General features: G+C 40.7%; 1 protein-coding gene across 8 annotated transcripts in view; it reads left to right on the top strand.

Moving 5' to 3' along the window:
• LOC309390952 (ankyrin repeat and KH domain-containing protein 1-like) overlaps positions 1-20,104 on the top strand; it is a 194,703-nt gene that overhangs the window by 162,389 nt on the left and 12,210 nt on the right. For 6 of the 8 annotated variants that reach the window (XM_081950895.1, XM_081950891.1, XM_081950892.1 and 3 more), the window contains 2 exons: positions 16,015-16,173; positions 17,372-17,623. In XM_081950895.1, the coding sequence (XP_081807021.1) occupies positions 16,015-16,173; positions 17,372-17,623 (411 nt within the window). The remainder of the gene's footprint in view (positions 1-16,014; positions 16,174-17,371; positions 17,624-20,104) is intronic. The other 2 variants (XM_081950898.1, XM_081950893.1) reach the window with 1 other exon arrangement.

The raw sequence follows: 20,104 nt of genomic DNA, 5'->3' as shown, positions 1-20,104 counted from the left end.
GCGTCCTTCAGGTGCACCAAATCGCTCTTTGTCTCCTTCCATTCCACATCTATGGGCAAGAAAGTGTCTCCAGCCTCTTATTGGAAGGCAAAAACCTTGGCATATTTAATAAGAAAAGAAAGAGTTGGATGTATGGTGGTAAAGATGTGGATCAAACAGTATGTAACAGGCTTCTTTTTGACCTGTTTTTCCCATGGAATTTCAAAAATAGATTGGTACGTTCTGCATCTGCTTGCAAACCTAACCTACATAATAGTTACAGTTTAAAACACTTGTCTGTTAACATATTCATGACTACAAAAACATTCCACAGAATAGTTATGGGATTCTTGGAGGACATACAGTGGACATAAATAGTCAGGGTCTTACAAAGCATCAAAGGGATTACAAAATCAGGGTCTTACAAAGCATCAAAGGGATAAGCTATACAGTTCAATTGAAAGTCTGAAATTCTTAAAGGGGAAAAATTAAAATAAAAAAGTTTCAATTTCATGGTTGCATAAATGTGCAACTCCTCTTATAAATAGGAATGTGGCTGTGTTCAAAATTAATCACATTCAAACTGATGTTAAATAGTAGTCGGTACATACCTGCTATCAATTAAAATGACTAATGAAGCTGTTCAGCTGTTCTAGTAGGACTTTTCCAACATTTACTCAGTTGCTTAGGGTCCTACAAAACATCAAAGGGATCTTGTTGGAAGGTATCAGTCAGGAGAAAGATATAAAACATTTCCAAGTATTGGATATAACATGGAACACAGTGAAAACACTGATCAACAAATGGAGAAAACGGGGCACAACAGTGACATTACCAAGAATTGTATGTCCCTCCAAAATTGATGAAAAAGCAAGAATAAAAATGGTCCAAGAGATTGCCAAGAGACCTACAGCAACCTTTAAATTAGCTGCCAGAATTTCTGGCAAGTACTGATTGTGTACTATATGTAACAACAATCTCCCGTATCCTTAATATGCTGGCTGTGGGGCAGGTGGCTTGTGTCTTGCCACCTGCCCCACAGCCAGCATATTAAGGATACGGGAGACACAAGCCTTTTCTTACAAAGAAAAACATCCAAGTTCAGGTACATTCACATCTATAGCAAGTCTAGCAAAAGCATGTGGGAAAATGTGTTATGGTATGATGAGACCAATGTTGAACTTTTTAGCCATAATTCCTTCCTGGAATTACCAATGGTTTGGCCCAGGAAGGCAAGGCGGTGAGACAACAGTTCTGTGATTACAGCGCAATGGCAGATGCCACGAGGTGAGGGGGGCCGCCGCCCCTTGATCTCCAGGAGATTCAGACCCAGGAAAGGGGACCTCCAGGGGGGTTGCCCCTTTAATGAGAGGGAGGTCTGCCTCCCAAGATGAGCACCTCCAAATCTAAGCATAGAGGGGGCGCCAGCAAGCAGTAGGAATCCAGGGCTGTTGGCAGGCACAATAGGACAAGCATCAGTCCTTCGCCATTGATGCCACGCTCTCCTCACAGGCCTTCTCCCTCTGCTGAGGCACAGTGTTATTCCCCGGGCTCATGCCAAGGTTCTAGCAGAGAGGGTACCCCCATGTCTCCCCCTCTCTTACCTGCGCAGTCTGCAGATCGCCTTGAGGATCCTTTTGGCTTCCCGTTGCCCAGATCCAGACATCATTTGGCTCCTCAATCTGCGGTCCCTGGGCCTGAACTGGAGCCTCCTTGTTTTTCCATTGATCCCTGAGAGTTTTCTGAGGGTAATTGCTCAGGCCATTGCTCAGGGGATCGTCACAGGGCTGCAACAAAAATCACAAGTTTCTAGATGAAGTTCTTCTTGTGGGACCCCACGAGGTCCTCCAGACCAACCTGGCACATCGACTGCCCGAGAATACAGATGAGTTTCCCCTTCAACTGCTAGTGAGGAATCTGGCTTGGAAGAGGGGGGACAGAAAGATATTGACCTTTCTAAAGATGAGGACTCCCAGGTTCCTGAGGCACCTACTATTGCTGGTCTTTTCCCTTCTGCCTTATTTGGTTCCTTACTACGTAAGGCCAAGGCCACAGCAGATCTGGGAAATGCCACGGCTGCTGCCACAGTTCCTGCTAGCCCTAGAACAACGGGGGGAGGGGAGAAAGAGTCGTTTTCCAAGCCTCTGGTGGAGAAGGAGGAGATCCCTATGCCAGATCTTTTCCTTGAGATGCTAAAAAATCAGTGGGCTAATCCTGGGACCTTTCCCACACCTGGGGTAATGATCGCAGATTTTATAATCTTAACACTACCGTTGCTCAAGCCTTGCAGGTTCCAACGGTGGATGCCCAGGTGGCTGCTCTGGGGTGGTGACAGGGGACATTGCCAACTGTCTAAAGGCAGAGGATAAGAAGGCTGAGCTGGTCTTGCACAAGACCTTTCAGGCTGTAACGTGGGTGATCAGGGCAGCTACAGCGGCTTCCTTTTTCAATAGGATCACCCTGCTTTGGCTAGAACAACTCTGTGATAGGACCTCTGCTTCTTTTTTAAAATATATTTTTACATTTTTACATTTAAAAACAATGCAATGAGTGACCATACATTCACATTATATACAGCTAGTTTCAACCATTAACAGTTGAACTACTTGAAACATTGTCTATCCTTCTGTCCAATCACAATATATACATTTGTTCCCGTCTTGTCATCTTGTCTTGTACCAGTGACGTGCAGTCAGGTGAGGCAAGTGAGGCACAGCCTCACCACTCTCATCATGAAAAAAAAAAGTAAAAGGAAAAAGCTGAGCTAAAAAGCTAAACTTCATCCTCCTGGTGCTGTGCAGGGCTTTGGGCAAAGGCTGGAGGGAAGGACCCTGGCTCGCTTGTGCTCTCCCTCCCCAAGAGTAGTTTGATTGCAGGCAGAGCCACGTTGTGGGGCCGGTGTGTGTGCTACAGCATGGCTCTTTGCCTGGCTTCCTGCCTCCTCCTGTGGTCTCCTCACTGGTGCTCTCCCTCCCCAAGTGTAGTGACTTCCTCCCCAGGCCCCCATTCATTTCTCTCTCACACACACACACAGCTGGATAAAACTATATAAAAATCTAGCCCAGCTTCACTGATTACAAGTTTGAAAAGGCAACGTGGCTCCGCCTGCAATCAAACTACATTTGGAGAGGGAGAGCACAAGCGAGCACTGAGGAGACCACAGGAGGAGGCAGGAACCCAGGCAAAGAGCCATGCTGTAGTACACACACTTCCCCCAAGCCTCTTTCTTTTGGAAGGCTCGGATCGGCTCCCCTCCAGCTTCTCTGCCTCTCCTCTCACCCCAGCCTGCCAGCAGGAGGTGGTGGGTGGGCTTTATTGTGTTCCAGGCATTTCCCACCCAGACAGCAGGCTGCATTTGCAATGGTGGAGGTGTTTGGGAAAGGCAGCAGGGGATGGGGGGGATGGCAGAGGAGCTGCTTTCAAGCCACTGGAAAAGATATCCAATCCAACTTTTGTGGGGGGGGGGGTTGTTTGAGAGTGAGTGAGAGAGAGGGAAGGGGTAGGAGAGATAGTCCAATCCAACTTCTGTGTGTGTATGTGTGTGTGTTTGAGAGAGGGGGAGGAAGGGAGAGAGGGGGGAAGGAAAAGAAAAAGAAAAAGAAAGAAGGAGCAAAGGAGAAAAACAAATGCTGTCGCTTTAAATTGGAACTGAGCATGCCTGGCTGTGGAATTCTGGGAGTTGAAGTCCACAAGTCTAAAAATATTTGAAACCCAGCACTGTGTCAGTGCCTCACCAGTCATAAACCTCACCGCACGTCACTGTCTTATACCAATCATAAAATCTATTCCATACCTCAAAATATTCTGATTCCCCTTTATTTTTAAGTTCAAGAGTGAGCCTATCTGCTTCTGCACAGGCCAACACTTTTCTGATTGTATCAAGCTCTGATGGTGTATTTTCTTTTTTCCAATACTGTGCATAGGTTATGCGCGCTGCAGTTAGTATATGTATAATTAGATAAAGTGTATCTTTCTTAAACCCCTCCGGTATTATGCCTAGGAGAAAAGTTTCTGGTTTAAATATAATTTGTTCTCCCACCATTTGTTCTAACCATGATTAATCATTTTCCAATATTTTTTGCCTCATTGCACATCCACCACATATGATAGAAAGTGCCTGGTGTTTTTTTACACTTCCAACAGTTTGGGGCCAGATTTTTGAACATTTTGGAAAGCCGTGCTGGGGGGAAGATGCCATCTGTAGAACATCTTATAAAGATTTTCTTTATACGCCGTAGCCAATGTTAGTTTCTGATTAAGTATCCAAAGTTTTTCCCATTTAGCCAATTCCACATTGTAACCGAAATTTTTCGCCCAGGCAACCATAGTTTCTTTGACATGTTCCTCCTCTAGCTTATATTCCAACAAGAATCTATACAGCACCTTGATCAGTCTGTCTGTATCAACAGTTTATCTAATATTGTGTAGTCTTTGGCAATACCTTCGTTCTTCCTATCCTGTGCATACCTTGATTGTATCTGTAAATAAGACCACCATTCTACTTGAACTCCTTGTGATGTCAATTCTGATCTGTTTTTGATCTCCCCCTGCCTGTTCAATAACTCTTTATATGTGACTATGTTTTCCATGTTGATTAAATTTGGGTGCATGTATGCTTCCATCGTAGATAGCCAAATAGGTATTTTGGTATAGTGGTCATATTTAATTTTGTTCCATATTAGTAACAGAAATTGTCTGATGTAATGTCTACTAAAATATTTGTGTGCAGATCCTTTTTCATACCAGAGAAAGGCATGCCAGCCTGTTTGGAGGTCATGGCCTTCCAATTTGAGTAATCTTTTATTTTTCAGCATTATCCATTCCCTTAGCCATGTTAGTATGGCCGCAGTATAATAGAGTTCCCAATCTGGTACGCCAAATCCTCCTTTTTCCTTAGTGTCTTGCATAGCCTTAAGTTTTATTCTTGGTTTTCTTCCCTGCCAAATAAATTTTGAAACCAATTGATTCAAATCCTTGAAGACACCTTTTTCTAATTTAATGGGAATATTCTGAAATAGGAAAAGAAATTTTGGTAATATATTCATTTTTATAACCGCGATCCTACCCATCAGGGACAGTTGTAGGTTTTTCCACCTTTCTAGATCTTTCTTAGTTTTATTAATCAAATTAGTATAATTATCTTCTTTGATGGTCACACACCTCGCAGATAAATGTATACCAAGATATTTAACTTTTTTGACAATTTGGATACCCAATTTCTTCGTTAACTCCTCTTTCGCTTTTGATGTCATATTTTTAGTCAGCATTTTGGTCTTTGTCATATTTATCTTTAGACCGGCTATTTTCCCATACTCTGTCAATTCCTCAATGAGTTTTGTACCAGACTTTATAGGATCTTCTAACACAAACACTAGGTCGTCCGCGAAGGCCTGTAACTTAAATTGCTCCTTTTTGATTTCTAGTCCCTTTATCTGTACCTCTTTACGTACATTCCTAGCTAATACTTCTAGGGTTAATATAAACAGCAGGGGGGATAGGGGACAACCTTGTCTTGTACCTTTCTGGATTACAATACTTTGTGTTAATTCACCATTGATTATTACTTTGGCTTTTTGATTTGTATAAATTGCTCTAATCGTGTTTATAAATTTATCCCCACAATCCATGTATTCTAATTGTTGGTGCAAAAATTCCCAGTTGACATTATCAAATGCCTTTTGAGCATCGAGAAAGATTAGTGCAACCTGTTTTTCATTGTGCACTTCATAATATTCAAGAATATTCAGCATAATTCTCATATTGTTTTTAATTTGTCTTCTGGGGAGGAATCCGTTTTGATCTGTATGGATGAATGATGTAAGGAATTTTTTCAACCGTTCTGCTATTATTGAAGCAAAAATTTTGTAATCTGCATTTATCAGTGAGATTGGTCTGTAGTTTTATATAAACATCTGGTCTGTGTCCGCCTTAGGTAATAATACAATATTAGCCTCCATCCATGATAACGGTGTCTTCGCCTCTTTCAATACAGCGTTATAAACTTCCAACAACATTGGAGCAAGCATATGCTGGAATTCTTTATATATTTTCACTGGCAACCCATCCGGCCCTGCAGCTTTATTATTCTTCTGTCTTTGGCCTCGATTATCTCTGATGTTTTAATGTCCTCATTGCGCATGTCCTTAATCTCCTCTGGTACCTTTGGCAGATCTGACTTTTCTAAGTATTGTAATATTCCTTCCTTTGTATGGTCTCGGTTTTCTCTATATAATTGTTCATAGAACTCTTGGGTAATCCTTTTCTTTTCCTCTAGTTGGTAGCAGATCTTGCCTTTTTCATCTTGTAGTTTATTGATCCAATTCTCCTGCTTCTGCTTCCTCAACCTATAGGATAGCCACCGCGCCGGTTTATTTGCATTCTCAAAAAAAATTTGTTTTGCTTTTTTTATAGATTGTGCCAATTTTTCTTTTTCAAATATAGCCAATTCATGTTTAATCAATTCCATATTTCCTTTTATACTTCTGTTCTGCGGTTTCTTTTGAAGTTCACTCTCTAAATTTCTATACCTTTCTTTCAGCTCTCTTATTTTTAGATTCTCAATTTTTTTTTCCTGGCTGTGGCTGATATTGTGACCCCTCTTATAAATGCCTTAGTTGTATCCCATAAGTTTTGTATGGATGTATCTCCTGGCCCGTTTTCTTTGAAGAAACATCTTAATTCCTGGTTAACTCTTTTGATATATTCCTGATCTTTTAGGATTGATCTATTGAGTAACCAACGATAACTGCCCTTTTGTTTTTTCCATATAATCCTCATGGGATTGTGGTCAGCCCATAGATTGGGTTCTATATCTCCTTCACTTCCGAGATTAGCTCCATCGGCAGCCAGACCATATCTATCCTTGACCAGGATTCATGTCTATTCGAGTAGAAGGTATATTGTTTTCCCTCTGGACATCTTTCTCGCCATACATCATACAAGTTCTTCAGCCATTTGGAAGAATGACCTTGGCAAAGTTCTACTAACTCCTTTTCTCTTCTTTCCACTTTTATAGTCCCATTTCGGGTCAACTATGGCATTGAAGTCACCCAGTGAACAAACATTTTCATTTCCCATCTCTCGAATAATGCTATGTAGTCTTTGATAGAAATTTTCCTGGCCTTCATTAGGTGCATATTTTAGAACCAGTGACACCTTTTTTTGGTTTAACATTATTTCTACGATTAATATTCTCCCTTCCTCATCATGATAAATTAGTTTAGTCTGGATCGTGTCTTTAACATATAATGCTATTCCTCTTTTCTTTTGCTCAGCTAGTGCCGTATAAAGTTTACCCAATCTAGGACATTCTAGGATCTGGATCTGTCTTTTAGTCATATGGACCTCTTGCATTGCAATTATATCGTAATTCAAATGTTTTAATTTATTAAATATTGTTTTCCTTTTCTGGGGTAAGTTTAGACCATTGATATTCATTGATAGAATCTTAATTTCTCCCGACATAATTCTATGTGTATTTAGGTCGTGTGCTTCTTGTTGTCCTTGTTTCTCTCACTTCCTTTGGTTCTTCCCCTTTTTCGTCTAGAACAACTTCTTTCTCCTTTCGTATCTCCACTGGTTCCTTTTCTCTTCTTATCTGTGCCCTGAGTCCTTGCCTCCTTGCTCCCGACTGTTTTCCTTCTTTCTCATCCTCCTGCCCAACAAGATTATTGTAAACATCTTCCGCTTGTTCTATCGAGTCTATTCTGAATCTTCTGTCTCTCCAAGTTATCAGTACGCCCTCCGGCATCAGCCATCTGAAGTTAATTTCAAATTTGTTCAGGACAGACGTTAAAAATTGATAGGACCTTCTTAGTTCTCTAATTCTTCTCGGTACCTGTGCTTCTGATGTTCGGCTGTTGCAGGACATTAAGTAGCTGATGGCAGCTACCCAGTTCTCGGCAGACGCCATGTTGGATGCAGTTAAGTACTCTTCTAGAGCTCTGTCCTCCTCAGTGACGTTCAGGCGTCTCCTGCAGTTTCGCAATTGGCAGGCGGAGACCAGATCAAAATGGCATCTGGCGTCGACTGAGTATGCAGGAGGCAAATGGTTTGGCACTTTCCTTGATCCCATCCTTGTAGAAGACAAAATTAAGCACAAAGTCTTCCCCTCCACGACCAAGCGCTCAGATCAACACCCAGCACCTTATTCCAGGAGGCCCACCTATCAGCCTCCTGGTCAGGACTTCCAGCAGCGAAAGTATTCTTCCTCCCCAGATACCCCAGGCAGTGGGACAAGCAATACCCTAGGGACAGGGACCAGCAGCCCAGTAAGCGTCCCTTTCGAGGAGGGGGTGGCCATCCCTACTGCTGAAACAAGTGATTCGGGCTCGGATCACCCGATCGGCAGCCACCTTACCTTGTTTGCAGATCACTGGGACCTCATCACTGATGCTTGGGTACTTCAAACCATTAGGTTTGGGTTAAAGTTAGAGTTCTGTTCCCATCCCCCAAATAGATTCCGTCTCTTTTCCTCCTCTAGGAAACCAGTCAAGCTGAAACTCATGCGCAAGGCCATCTGGCATATGCTGGATATCCAAGCGATAGAGCTGGTTCTGGAGGGGGAGAAGGAGTTGGGATTTTATTCTAACCTGTTTGTCGTTACAAAAAGTTCAGTGAGGTAGAGGGCGATCCTAGACTTAAAGCTATAAATTCTAGACTGGTCTATCGCAAGTTCAACATGGCATCCCTCAAGTCCATCCTGGAGGGGATTAGGCAGAGGGATTTCATGGCATCCATTGACCTCACTGAGGCATACCTCCATATCATGATTGTCCCAGATCACCACAAGTTTCTCAGGTTTTCATGCAGAGGGTTCCACTATCAATACAGGGCCCTCCCCTTTGGTTTGGCGTCAGTTCCCAGGACCTTCACCTAGGTGCTGGCTGTGGCAGCAGATCATCTCTGTTCCATGCTGGTCCGGTTGCTACCTTGATGACATCCTAATGCAAGTGATGGCTGCAGACCAGGCTAAGGGAGATCTGGGTTGCACAATTAACACCTTGCGGACCCTGGAGTTCTCGATCAACCTCGAGAAAATTCATCTGGTTCCCACCACTAGGCTCCAGCATTTAGGGGCCATCATCGACACAGTGGAATATCCCATGAGCGCAGGGACAGTATTGTGGGGTTGATTAAAGAAATTCGCAAGGCAAGTTCTGTTCCTGTAGTTCTTCTCTCTTGGATCCTGGGCAATTCATCTCGTGCCATGGGCACTCCTCCATGCCAAGGAACTGCAGTGGTTGCTGCTTCCACACCAGGGGGGCGGAACAAGTGATGCCTCTTCAAGATCCTCGTGCCGCCCCAGGTATTCCTGTCCTTCCGCTGGTGGATGTCCCCAGTGATGGCCAAGGTTCCCTGTTCAGGGAGTCAGACAGGTTGGTCCTGACGACAGATGCAAGTCTTTTCGGTTGGGGGCCCACCTAGAAGCCCAGTTAGCTCAAGACCAGTGGATGCCCTCAGATCTACGAAAGAACATAAACTGGCTGCAGCTCAAAGCAGAACACCTGGCACTTAGCCACCTCAAGGAGACAGTCAAAGGTCAACATGTCCTGGTCCTGACGGAGAATGTGGCTGCCAAGGCCCATGTGAACAAACAAGGGGGCACTCACTCGATGGCGCTGCTGGACGAGGCAATGCGGCTGGGAAACTGGGCAGAGTGGACTATTCTGTCGATTCAAGTAGAGCACATTTCCAGGGTGGAAAACCAGCAGGCAGACTGGCTCAGCAGGGAGACGGTAGACCACGGGGAGTGGCAGCTACATCCCAGCATTTTCAAGCAGATTTGTCGTGGGTTCTGTCAACCAATAGTGGACCTCTTCAGCACCCCTTTGAACGTCCAGCTCTGGGACTTCATCTCACGGTTGCCAGCTCAAGGGGCAGTGGACGTCAACTCCCTGCGTTGCAGATGGCCGGCAGGCCTCCTCTACACCTTTCTCCATCTCCCCCTCCTTCCCGGGGATCTGAGGAAGTTAGTGCTAGAGAGGGCGGAGGTGATTCTGGTACAACCCTATTGGCCCCGACAACCCTGGTTTGCAGACTTGGTGGGGCTGTCCGTGTTTCCCCACTGGAGGATTCCATGGGGGAGGTGGCTCTGCGCAAGGGAAACCTGGTCCATCCGGAGCCAGAGTGGCTTCAGTTGACCACTTGGCGCTTGAACGGGAGCAACTGAGAGCGGCCCATTTTTTGGCCAGAGTGATCAAGACCATTGAGGCCTCCAGGAGGCAATCTACCACCCGCATTTACAATGTGACCTGGTCCTCCTTTGTGTTCTGGTGTTGGTCCGCACAGGTGGATCCGGCGTCTGCTTCGGTACCACAGTTGCTAGAGTTTCTCCAGGATGGCCTGGAAAAAGGTCTAGCCCACAATACCCTCAGGAGACAAATTTCGGCCTTGGCACAGTCCTGGGGGGGGGCTCTTGATCCCTAGCGCATCACCCAGTCATTAAGAGGTTTCTTATAGGGGCAGCTAATCTCAGGTCCCCTGTGGTACACCAGTTCCCCACATGGGACCTTCCTACGGTGCTTCAGGCACTGACAGAGGCTCCTTTCGAGCCTTTGAGGATGGTGAGCCTGCAGTTCCTAACCTTTAAGAGTGTGTTCCTGGTGGCAATTACCTCCGCCAGACATATTTCTGAACTCAATACTGTCTATGGTGGATCTATGCACATTTTACGACAACAGAGTTGTGCTCAGGCTTGATCCTTCTTTCCTGCCCAAGATGAACTCTCCTTTCCATAGGGCTCAGGAGGTGGTTCTGGAGTTCTGTCCGATGCCTTCCAGGGACAGGGAAAGAATCTGGCATCGCCTGGATGTGAGAAGGGCACTGCGTATCTACCTGAAACACACTTCTACCTTCAGGAGGTCGGAGGCGCTCTTTGTCTCCTTCCAGCCCTCTACCCTAAAGGCAAAGGTGTTACTAGCCACCATCGGCAGATGGATTAGGCTAGCCATCACTAGGGCATATGAGGCACTCAGGCTTCCGATGCCAGCTGTCATCACTGCGCACTCCACCAGTAGTGAGGCCACGTCTGCGGCCTGGTCTACCCAGATGCTTATAGAGGATATCTGTAGGGCTGCCACCTGGACTTTGCCCTCGCCTTTCATCAGGCATTACCGGCTGGAAACTTATGCTTCAGCAGAGGCTTCTTTCGGTAGGAGAGTACTGCAGGGAGTGCTGGACACTCGGGGGGCTCAGGCAGAAAAACCTGTGATTTAAAGGTAAAATGTTGCTAGATAAATGATGTGAAGAAAAGAGCCTAGCCTCAGATTTGATGAACAAGATTTTGCTGCTTTTGCAGGCAGAAATTTCAAGGGCCTCCATTGTATAAAGAACAAATACACAGAATTGTTTGTATTTCACCCACATTTTAAATGGGCCCTAAATAGGGTGTTTTTTTCTGAAACTTCCCCAGTACACACATATTCTCTGTGGAATAACAACATTGACTGTCATGAATTCTCCAATGGGTTCCTTGGCAACCTATTCAGTTAAGTAAAGTAAAACTCCAGAAATTGTTTGAATTGTTAGAGGAGGGTAGCATTTTTCACATGGATAAAGCAGTCTTGCTTCCTAACCATTTTTTCATGCCAGAGATGAACTTCACTCTTCTCGAATGTTTTTGCTCAATATTACCATACTGTGGTAATAATGTGATTATTATAGGCCAGTGATGGCGAACCTATGGCACGTGTGCCACAGGTGGTACCCGGAGCCATTTGTCAGAGCACGCGAGGCGCTGCCCTGTCAGCCGGCTAGCGCACATGCGCATGCTGGCCAGCTGAGTTCACCCTTTTTTAAAGCCATTTTTCGCCCTCCCCAGGCTTTATAGGAGCCTGGGGAGGGTGAAAAAAGCCTCCCCCCCCCCCCCGAGGCCCTCCGGAGGCTTCATGAACTTTCCTGAAGCCTCCGGAGTGCAAAAAACCAGCCGTACGGGCAAACCGGAAGTTCAGGAACAGACTTCCGGTTTGCTCAGAGGTTCGTTTTGACTGACTTGAAGGTCCCTGAAGCCTCCGGAGGGCTTCCTAGGGGATTGGGGAGACTCTTTTCACCCTCCCCAGGCTCCTATAAAGCCTCTGGCGCCTGGGGAGGGCAAAAAAAGCATGCAAAAAATAGGGGTCGCGCCTGTAGTGTGCGCATGCGCACTGGGAGGGTCGTGCATTGCATTATGGGTGCGGCACACCCGCACATGACCCCCTTGCGCTCCCCCCACTTATGGCACGCGAGCCAAAAAAGGTTCACCATCGCTGTTATAGACTGTAATATACATTGAATTTTCTCTAGATAGGTCACCAGAGTTTGGGAAATCTGAAGTAATGTTTATATTTTTTTCAAGGAAGTCAGGGAACACTAAGATTTGCACATCTGCTTTTTCTAGGCAATTAACTATGCCCTGTCTTATCAAGTTATGGACAAATAGCCACCAGTGTTTAATACTGCTTTTATATTTAGGAAAGTGGCAATTATAACTGCCTTCCAAGATGATTTTCCTTTTTAAAAGGTTTAGGGAGTGTTTTCTTGGTTCCATAATGTGTCTTGAGCTTCACAGGTGGTATTTTGACTCACCGCTATTCTTTCAAGATCAGCTTCAAGAAACGTGTGGAGAGAAAACGTTTCTGCCATAGTTGTACAACTACAAATAGGACATTTGGGAGTTGTCCTGGATTTTTTTCCCCTATGAGCCTATCTACTCTTTAAAGCTTTAGCCAACTGTCTTTAAATTCCCTGCATAGTCATGTTTTGAAGTAGAATTTTTTTTAGAAGATTTGACAGTAGAGTTGAGGAGCTATCCTGCTTTTCCATTCTGATTATGGGAGGCAAGATAGTTCCTTCCACTGAATAGGCAGTTGTGGACCATGCCTATGCTTTCCAATAGAAGATGCCCAAAATGTGAAATGCCCTTTGTGAGTCTCAGAAAATAGAATTTCACAGTAAGTCCAAATGTCTGTTTTCTTGTTTACCCTTCAATGATTATAGGGTGGTAGTGATATCACCGAAGGTATGGTTCAATACATTGGTGTTGTTTTTAATGAGTGTGCAGGTGTACTTTAAAGTAGGAATTGAATATTTTAAATCTTTAGGAAACATATTTTACCACACGACCATCAAGAAAATAAAATGAAATTAGTTTTCTAGCTACTTTCATAGAACCATATTAGTTTACGGTGACAAATAAGAAAGAGTCTGGTAGCACCTTTTCTAACTAACAAATTTATGGAAAGGCCATAATCATGAGCTTAAATTAATAAGATTTGTTAGTTGGAAAAGATGTCACTAGGCTATGTTATGCTTCAGGCAGTCATTTTCTGTATTCTAGTAAACATAGAGTTAGAATTGCCCTGGATAAGATTAGGGGGTGCAGGAAGCCCTCAGAAATGTTGATGAAATGTCATGAAAACCACTGAATGCAAATAGATTTTCAGAAAGGAAGAGAAATCATTGGTGTGAGGAAAAAGTACAATAATACTTAAAAATGGACATGTAAACTAATTACTGTATATTCTTGAAATTCTGGCAAAGATAATGATTTAAAGTCTTCTGGGAATCAGTCATGATTTGAACAGATGGAAATATAAAAATAGGCAAATCTTGAGGTCTCTACAAGCAGACTTTTTGTGTAATTACCTCAATACTAAGCAATATTTATAATCAGAATCTAGTGATTTTGTGATGGTCCTGACAAATCTGCAGTTATTGTTTTGCCCAACAAGGACCTAGAGATATAACCACAATAAAATCATTACATATATTCAGAAGCTGTTATGTGATAACATAACACTTGGTTGACCATATAGACTTGCACTATACCATTCAAAAGATTCCAAAGACATCTAGATAAACTTCCACTCCACTTTCAAAACTTTACTATAGATACATGAAAATCATCAGTGGCTCTATGTTATTCCAAAGTTTATTTGACAGTTATAGTATGTCTACCTTAAGTCAGAATTTTGAGGTTTTTCTTTGGCATGAAATCTTTGATCTGGACCATGAAAGTTATGTTCCTTATTTTTGAAGTGAATCAGATTGTAGAGTTTCCGTTTTATTCTGCAAACTGCCAAGCCATTTCAGCCTGTGATAACCACTGTTGGGTTTGGTATGAAATATTTTTGGTAATAGTAATCAATTTTATTTGCTAAATCAATGAGCCCTGTGCTTGATCCACTTTTTCAAACTGTCATCAAGACTCAGAACTACATTTTCTTTCCAGAAATTGGATTCCTCTTGTGTATCACCTAAGAAATTATCGTTCTCATATTGTATAGATGACGTACAGCAAAAGCTTCACCACTTAAATGTTAAATCATATCCTTTTAGTTAGATCAAATCTTTTTGCATGCCATAGCATTTTATCATGTTTTTCCCTATTAGAAAACTAAATTCTGCCTATTTTTTCCTTTGATTATGGACACAAATAAGTAGGTTACCTTCTGATGCATTAGTTCCTTCTGTCTATGCTTAAGGGCCATTCAAAGGTAGCTATTATACATGCTGTCTTTGCCAAAGATGTATCACCATAATACAGCTACTAGGCAGCTATATTGAATTTTCCATTTTTTTTCATTTATCATTATATAACTGTCCATACAAGCACTATTGTTTCCTTTCATAAATACATTTATTCTTGATCTTAATATATGTTCTATCATGTAAGCTTGCTATCCTCTGATGTATGATCCCAGAGATCATGAAACATTCCTCAATATTGGTATGTACAGCCACAAAGCCTTATGTAAGCTCATGCTATTTTAGTGGCACAAACTAAACCTTGAGAAAGGACAGACAACATAAAACAGGAATTAATGCTTTCATAACAAAACTGAGGTCCTCTTTGTAGGAAGTTCTCAGTTTCATTCCCAGTAGCATGTAAGAGGAAAACATAATTATTGTTCCTAAAATCTAATAGGCCCTGATTAATTATGTCATTCCATGTATATGTGTAGATAGTATGTGTATCATAAACAGTCTTCCTTTTTGAATCACAGTGAGTACTTCTATAAATGCTCACATAATGAAGTGAATAAGACTTATGTACATAACATTTCCCAACTAAGCTTGATGTAATTCATATAAAGTAGAATTGCAGAATTAATTCAAAATCTTTCTAATAGTCATTGTGTGTTTATTTGCAGATAATAAAAATAACAAACAGAAAACTATGCTGAAAATTAGCCATTTAGAGATTATTTGTTTCCAGTTTAATATGAAAGCAAAATTGTCACATATTGATTATATTTAGCACATTCAGGGACAGGAAGGTGCACTTTTGGGGGTTAATCCCCCTTTTCCAAAGGCCAAACAATATAGACACGTTCCTTGCAATTATCTCAGAGCTCCCTGGATTACTTTGGGTGGTCCTTTGTGAGATTGGAAGTTGAGTTGCAGCACCCAGTTTCTGAAATGATGTCTGCTGTACCATTTTGAGCTGATCTTTCTCTGTATGCACTCTGTAAGATTATTATTTCTTTTAACTTATTAATATGTAGTCTGACAAATGTGAATGTATGCATCGACATATTCACAGGTAGATCTGACTAATATTGCTGTCCCACTATGAAGAAAAATTAAAATTTCAAGTTGCATATACATATCTGTGTCTTCTCAAGATCAATGGTTATTTTAGAATTTTGACTATAAACGTGATAATACCAGTTTATTTTTTTTGTATTTTAGCTTGCCATGTACAGTTTTGTATTATACATATATTTTTGTATTATACAAATATAAATACATACATTTCTTTTTCTGTCTTAAATGTAATATAATATAAAGGGAATATAGTATTTTGGTAATAAACAATTCAGAGCAGGATCTTCTTACATATCTTTCTAAAAGCTCTTTAAATAATTAAATTAAATTTCAGTGAGAGAGATTAAATTTGTATGCCACCCATCTCACTGTCCCAAGATTTGTGTTGCATTCTCTGAATATTTTTTCCTGAATTTAATGTAAGTTGTACAACAGATAACATATTCTTGATCTCTGGATTTATTTTCTAAAATATACTTGAACTAATTTTAGATTTCTTTTCTCTAGATCCATCCAGCAATTCCTCAAACTCTTCTTCAACACCTATGGCAGGTTTTTCTGCAAACATTCAAGGAGCACGGGTTTATCTTCAAGGACCTGTTGGGACTCCCAGTTTTAACAGGCAACATTTTTCTCCCCATCCTTGGACAAGTGCTACAAATTCATGTAGGAACTTAGATGGTTTGTCTAATTCAGCCTATGACTCTGTTCATATAGCCTTTTTGCTTATTGTGTGATTTTGTTTATTTGATTGATAAGGGAAACTGGCAGCTAAAAGAGAGAAGATTTCTAAATAGAATTAAGCTGTTAATCTTAGATCTTAACTGTGCATGAGACTTAAGATGAACGATAGTTTCAGGTTTTCCCCTTAGTATTTTCTGCCATATACAATTTGTGGTACTAAACCCTTCTCTGCAGTAAAATAAGGGGTAGTGCATTATTTTTCTCATTGTGGCTACTCCAATAGTAAATTATAAATTTGAGGAAAAATCCATACAATTCCACATAACTTTTAGTTTTAAATTATCCTGCAAAAAAGATAATTTAAATAAATATATCCTTTATTCTTTCAAAAGCAATGATAGAAATAAAGTAAGTCCTTTATTCAAATATTGTCTTTGAAAAAAATTAACTATTTGTTTACTTAAATTACCCTTTTTTGTGGGATAATTAAAGCTTTAAAAATTAAAAGTAATGGGCAATTCTATGGATTTTTCCTTCAAATTTGTAAGTTACTGCTGAAGCAAACTTAATCTTAAAATTATACATTGAACCTATAAACTGAATCTCAAGTATCAACCCACTTCAGATATTCTTGTCATTGAAGAATATATAATCAGAGGTACAATAACTGGTGAATCTGAAACAATCTCTGGCTTTTCAACCACCTCTTCCTTATTCGCCTGTTTTTGCTCAGTTATTATTCACTGACCAATTACAAGAAAAGGAGAAGTTAAAACCTGATATCACCACGCACCATCATGAAGAACTGGTGTGAATGCTGAGGAGGGGCGTCTATGCTAGCTTAGCCTACATCCCCATCTGCTACTGGCATTGAAATTATATCAAAACATAAACTGCAGCATAAAAGCTATCCACCCCTGAAATAATTCTTGCAACTTTATTGCTTAATAAAAGCTATTTTAACAATGAATTGCACTGTGGATACCTGTTCCATCCATTAAATAGCTTATTCTTATGTCTACTAAATTAGAATTAAAAGGTGTTTTTTTTTTTCATTTCTTTCAAAATGCTTCAGTACTAGCAATAGTTGTAAAATTTGAATCTTTCCACTAAGGAGAAAATTAACTATTCTAGATAAGCCTTCGTATTTAATAAAGCAAGAGAACTGTTTTTCCATCAGGTGACTCACCTATTCCATCAGTTTCCTCGGGATCATCTTCTCCTCTTTCAGCTGTATCTGCACCTTCTAATCTGGGACAGCCAAAATCAGGGAGCACAAGTCAAGATCGAAAGGTGCCACCACCTATTGGAACAGAACGACTTGCTAGAATTAGGCAAGGAGGTTCTGTAACCCCTACGCCCCTGGGAAGCAACTTCACAGCTCCTGTAGGACACAGTGGCATCTGGTCATTTGGTGTTAACAATGTTTCAGGTGAGATCATATTTAAGAGGAAGAGAAAGCTAATCTGGAGACTAATACAAGTAGTCCTCAATTTACAATCAAAATTGAGCCCAAAATTTCTGTTGCTAAGTAAGATTTCTTAAGTGAGTTTTTTTTTCCATTTTATGATCTTTTTTTTTTAGGTAAATTGAGCTCTTTATTAAAAAAATTTTAATAAGTTTTACAATTATCACCCCCCTTACCCTTCCCTCTTCCCACCCTCCCTCTCCCCGACCTCACAGAGCAAAATACAGGGTATAAACATTTAACAACCATACGCTAACATAAGCTAACTAATTTTAACATGTTACTATTCTTGTACTTTAACTCCCCCTTTATTAAACTAACTTTGAATAAATTGTAACGTTCTTTATGCCTTCATTCATAAGCTAACTGAAATTTTTTAGTCCGGTATTTGTTTTGAATATAGTCAATCCATCTTCTCCAGTCCAGCTTGTACTTCTCATCTGAGTGATCCTTCAGATACGCTGAAATTTTGGCCATCTCTGCTAAGTTTACTACTTTTAACGTCCATTCTTAGATAGTGGGCAACTCTTCCTTCTTCCAGTATTGCGCCACCAACAATCTTGCTGCCGTCATTAGGTTCAAAATCAAATTAGTCTCTATAACAGTACAATCTGAAACTATGCCTAACAAAAACAACTGGGGTGTGAACTTTATCCACTTTTTCAAAATATTTTGAATAACCCACCATATTTTTATCCAAAATGCTTTAACTTTTTTACAAGTCCACCAAATATGGTAGTACTTTGCAATAACACAGTCACATCTCCAACATTTAGATTGTAGATTCGGATACATACAGGCTAGCCTTTTTGGATCTAAATGCCATCTGTACAGCATCTGGTAAAAATTCTCTCTCAAGTTCTGAGCTTGTGTAAACTTTACATTTCTCTTCCCATGTTTCCATCACTATTGGCTCTTCAAAATTTTGTGCCCATTTTATCACACAATCTTTAACTAATTCTGTTTCTGAGTCTATTTCTATCAATACATTATACAACCTTTTTATGTGCATTTGACCCTGATCCCTGATTTGTTTTATCAAGTTATCCTCATTTTGGATAATACCGGATTTCTGGTCTTTTTTCCATCTAGCCTGTAACTGACCATACTGGAACCAGGTTTGAATTGCCCTTTCATCTCTTAATGCATTCAAAGATTTCAACTGCAGTGCACCTCTATCCATACTAAGGAGTTCTGCATATGTAGTTGCATCTTGTTTTTGTTCTATATTTATGTTCTCTATAGCGTGTCTAGGCACCCCCCACATGGGTATCTTATCGTTTAGCCTATATTGATATTTTTTCCAGACACGCAGTAAGGCATTCCTTAAAATATGACTTTTAAAGATCTTGTCGGCCGCCTTGTTATATATTAAATAAGCATGCCAGCCATATACCAAATCATAACCCTCAATATTCAATATTCTATCCTCCGTTAGGTTAATCCAATCGCTAATTGTTGTTAAAACTGCTGCTTCATAGTATAATTTTAAGTTGGGCATTTTTAAGCCGCCTCTTTCAGGTATGTCTTGCATTATTTTAAGTTTTATTCTCGGTTTGTTTCCTGCCCAAACAAAATTGTTAATACCTTTCTGCCATTCTTCCAAATTTGCGTCTTTTTTAAGTATTGGTATCATTTGAAAGAAGAATAGAAACTTGGGCAAAACAAGTTTTAACTGCAGCTATCCTTCCCAACAAAGACAATTGTAATTTTTTCCATTTATTCATTTCTATCTGTATTTTATGCCATAATGGTTAATAATTGTACTTATATAATTTCCCATTTGAGGTTGTAATATAAATTCCTAAATATTTAACCTTTTTTACTATGTCACATCCTGTTACTCTTTCTAATTCTTTTTTTTTTTTTTTTTTGGTTCGTAGTCATATTTTTAGCTATCATCTTTGTCTTCCCTAGATTTATTTTGAACCCAGATACTTGACCATATTGATTAATTATATTCATTAGACCTATAACTGATTCCCCCGGCTGAGTTAAAGTTACAACTAAGTCATCCGCAAATGCTCCTACTCTGTATTCGTAGTGCCTAATCTTAATTCCTTGCAGTTCGTCAGACCCACGTATTCTGTTCAATTGCAATTCCAGGGTTAAAATAAACAATAATGGAGACAAGGGACACCCCCTGTCTTTTTCCTTTTTCAATTTTAAAAGATTCTGTTAAGCCTCCATTAACTATAATTTGTGCTGTCTGTTTCTGGTATATTGCTTTGATAGATTGCATGAAATGCTCTCCGAACTGCATCTTTTGTAGTATTTTTATTAAAAATTGCCAATTGACTTGGTCGAATACTTTCTCCGCATCTAAGAATAAAAGCACTGCCGGGACTTGATTATACTTTCCCAAATATTCCATTATATTAATGATTTATGTTACATTACTTTTCATTTGCCTTCCCTATATAAAACCAGACTGATCATTGTGAA

This window comes from Natrix helvetica (assembly GCF_964273705.1).
Source record: "Natrix helvetica genome assembly, chromosome: 4".
Classification (NCBI taxonomy): Eukaryota; Metazoa; Chordata; class Lepidosauria; order Squamata; family Natricidae; genus Natrix; species Natrix helvetica.
This window is presented reverse-complemented; position numbering and strand designations above follow the sequence as displayed.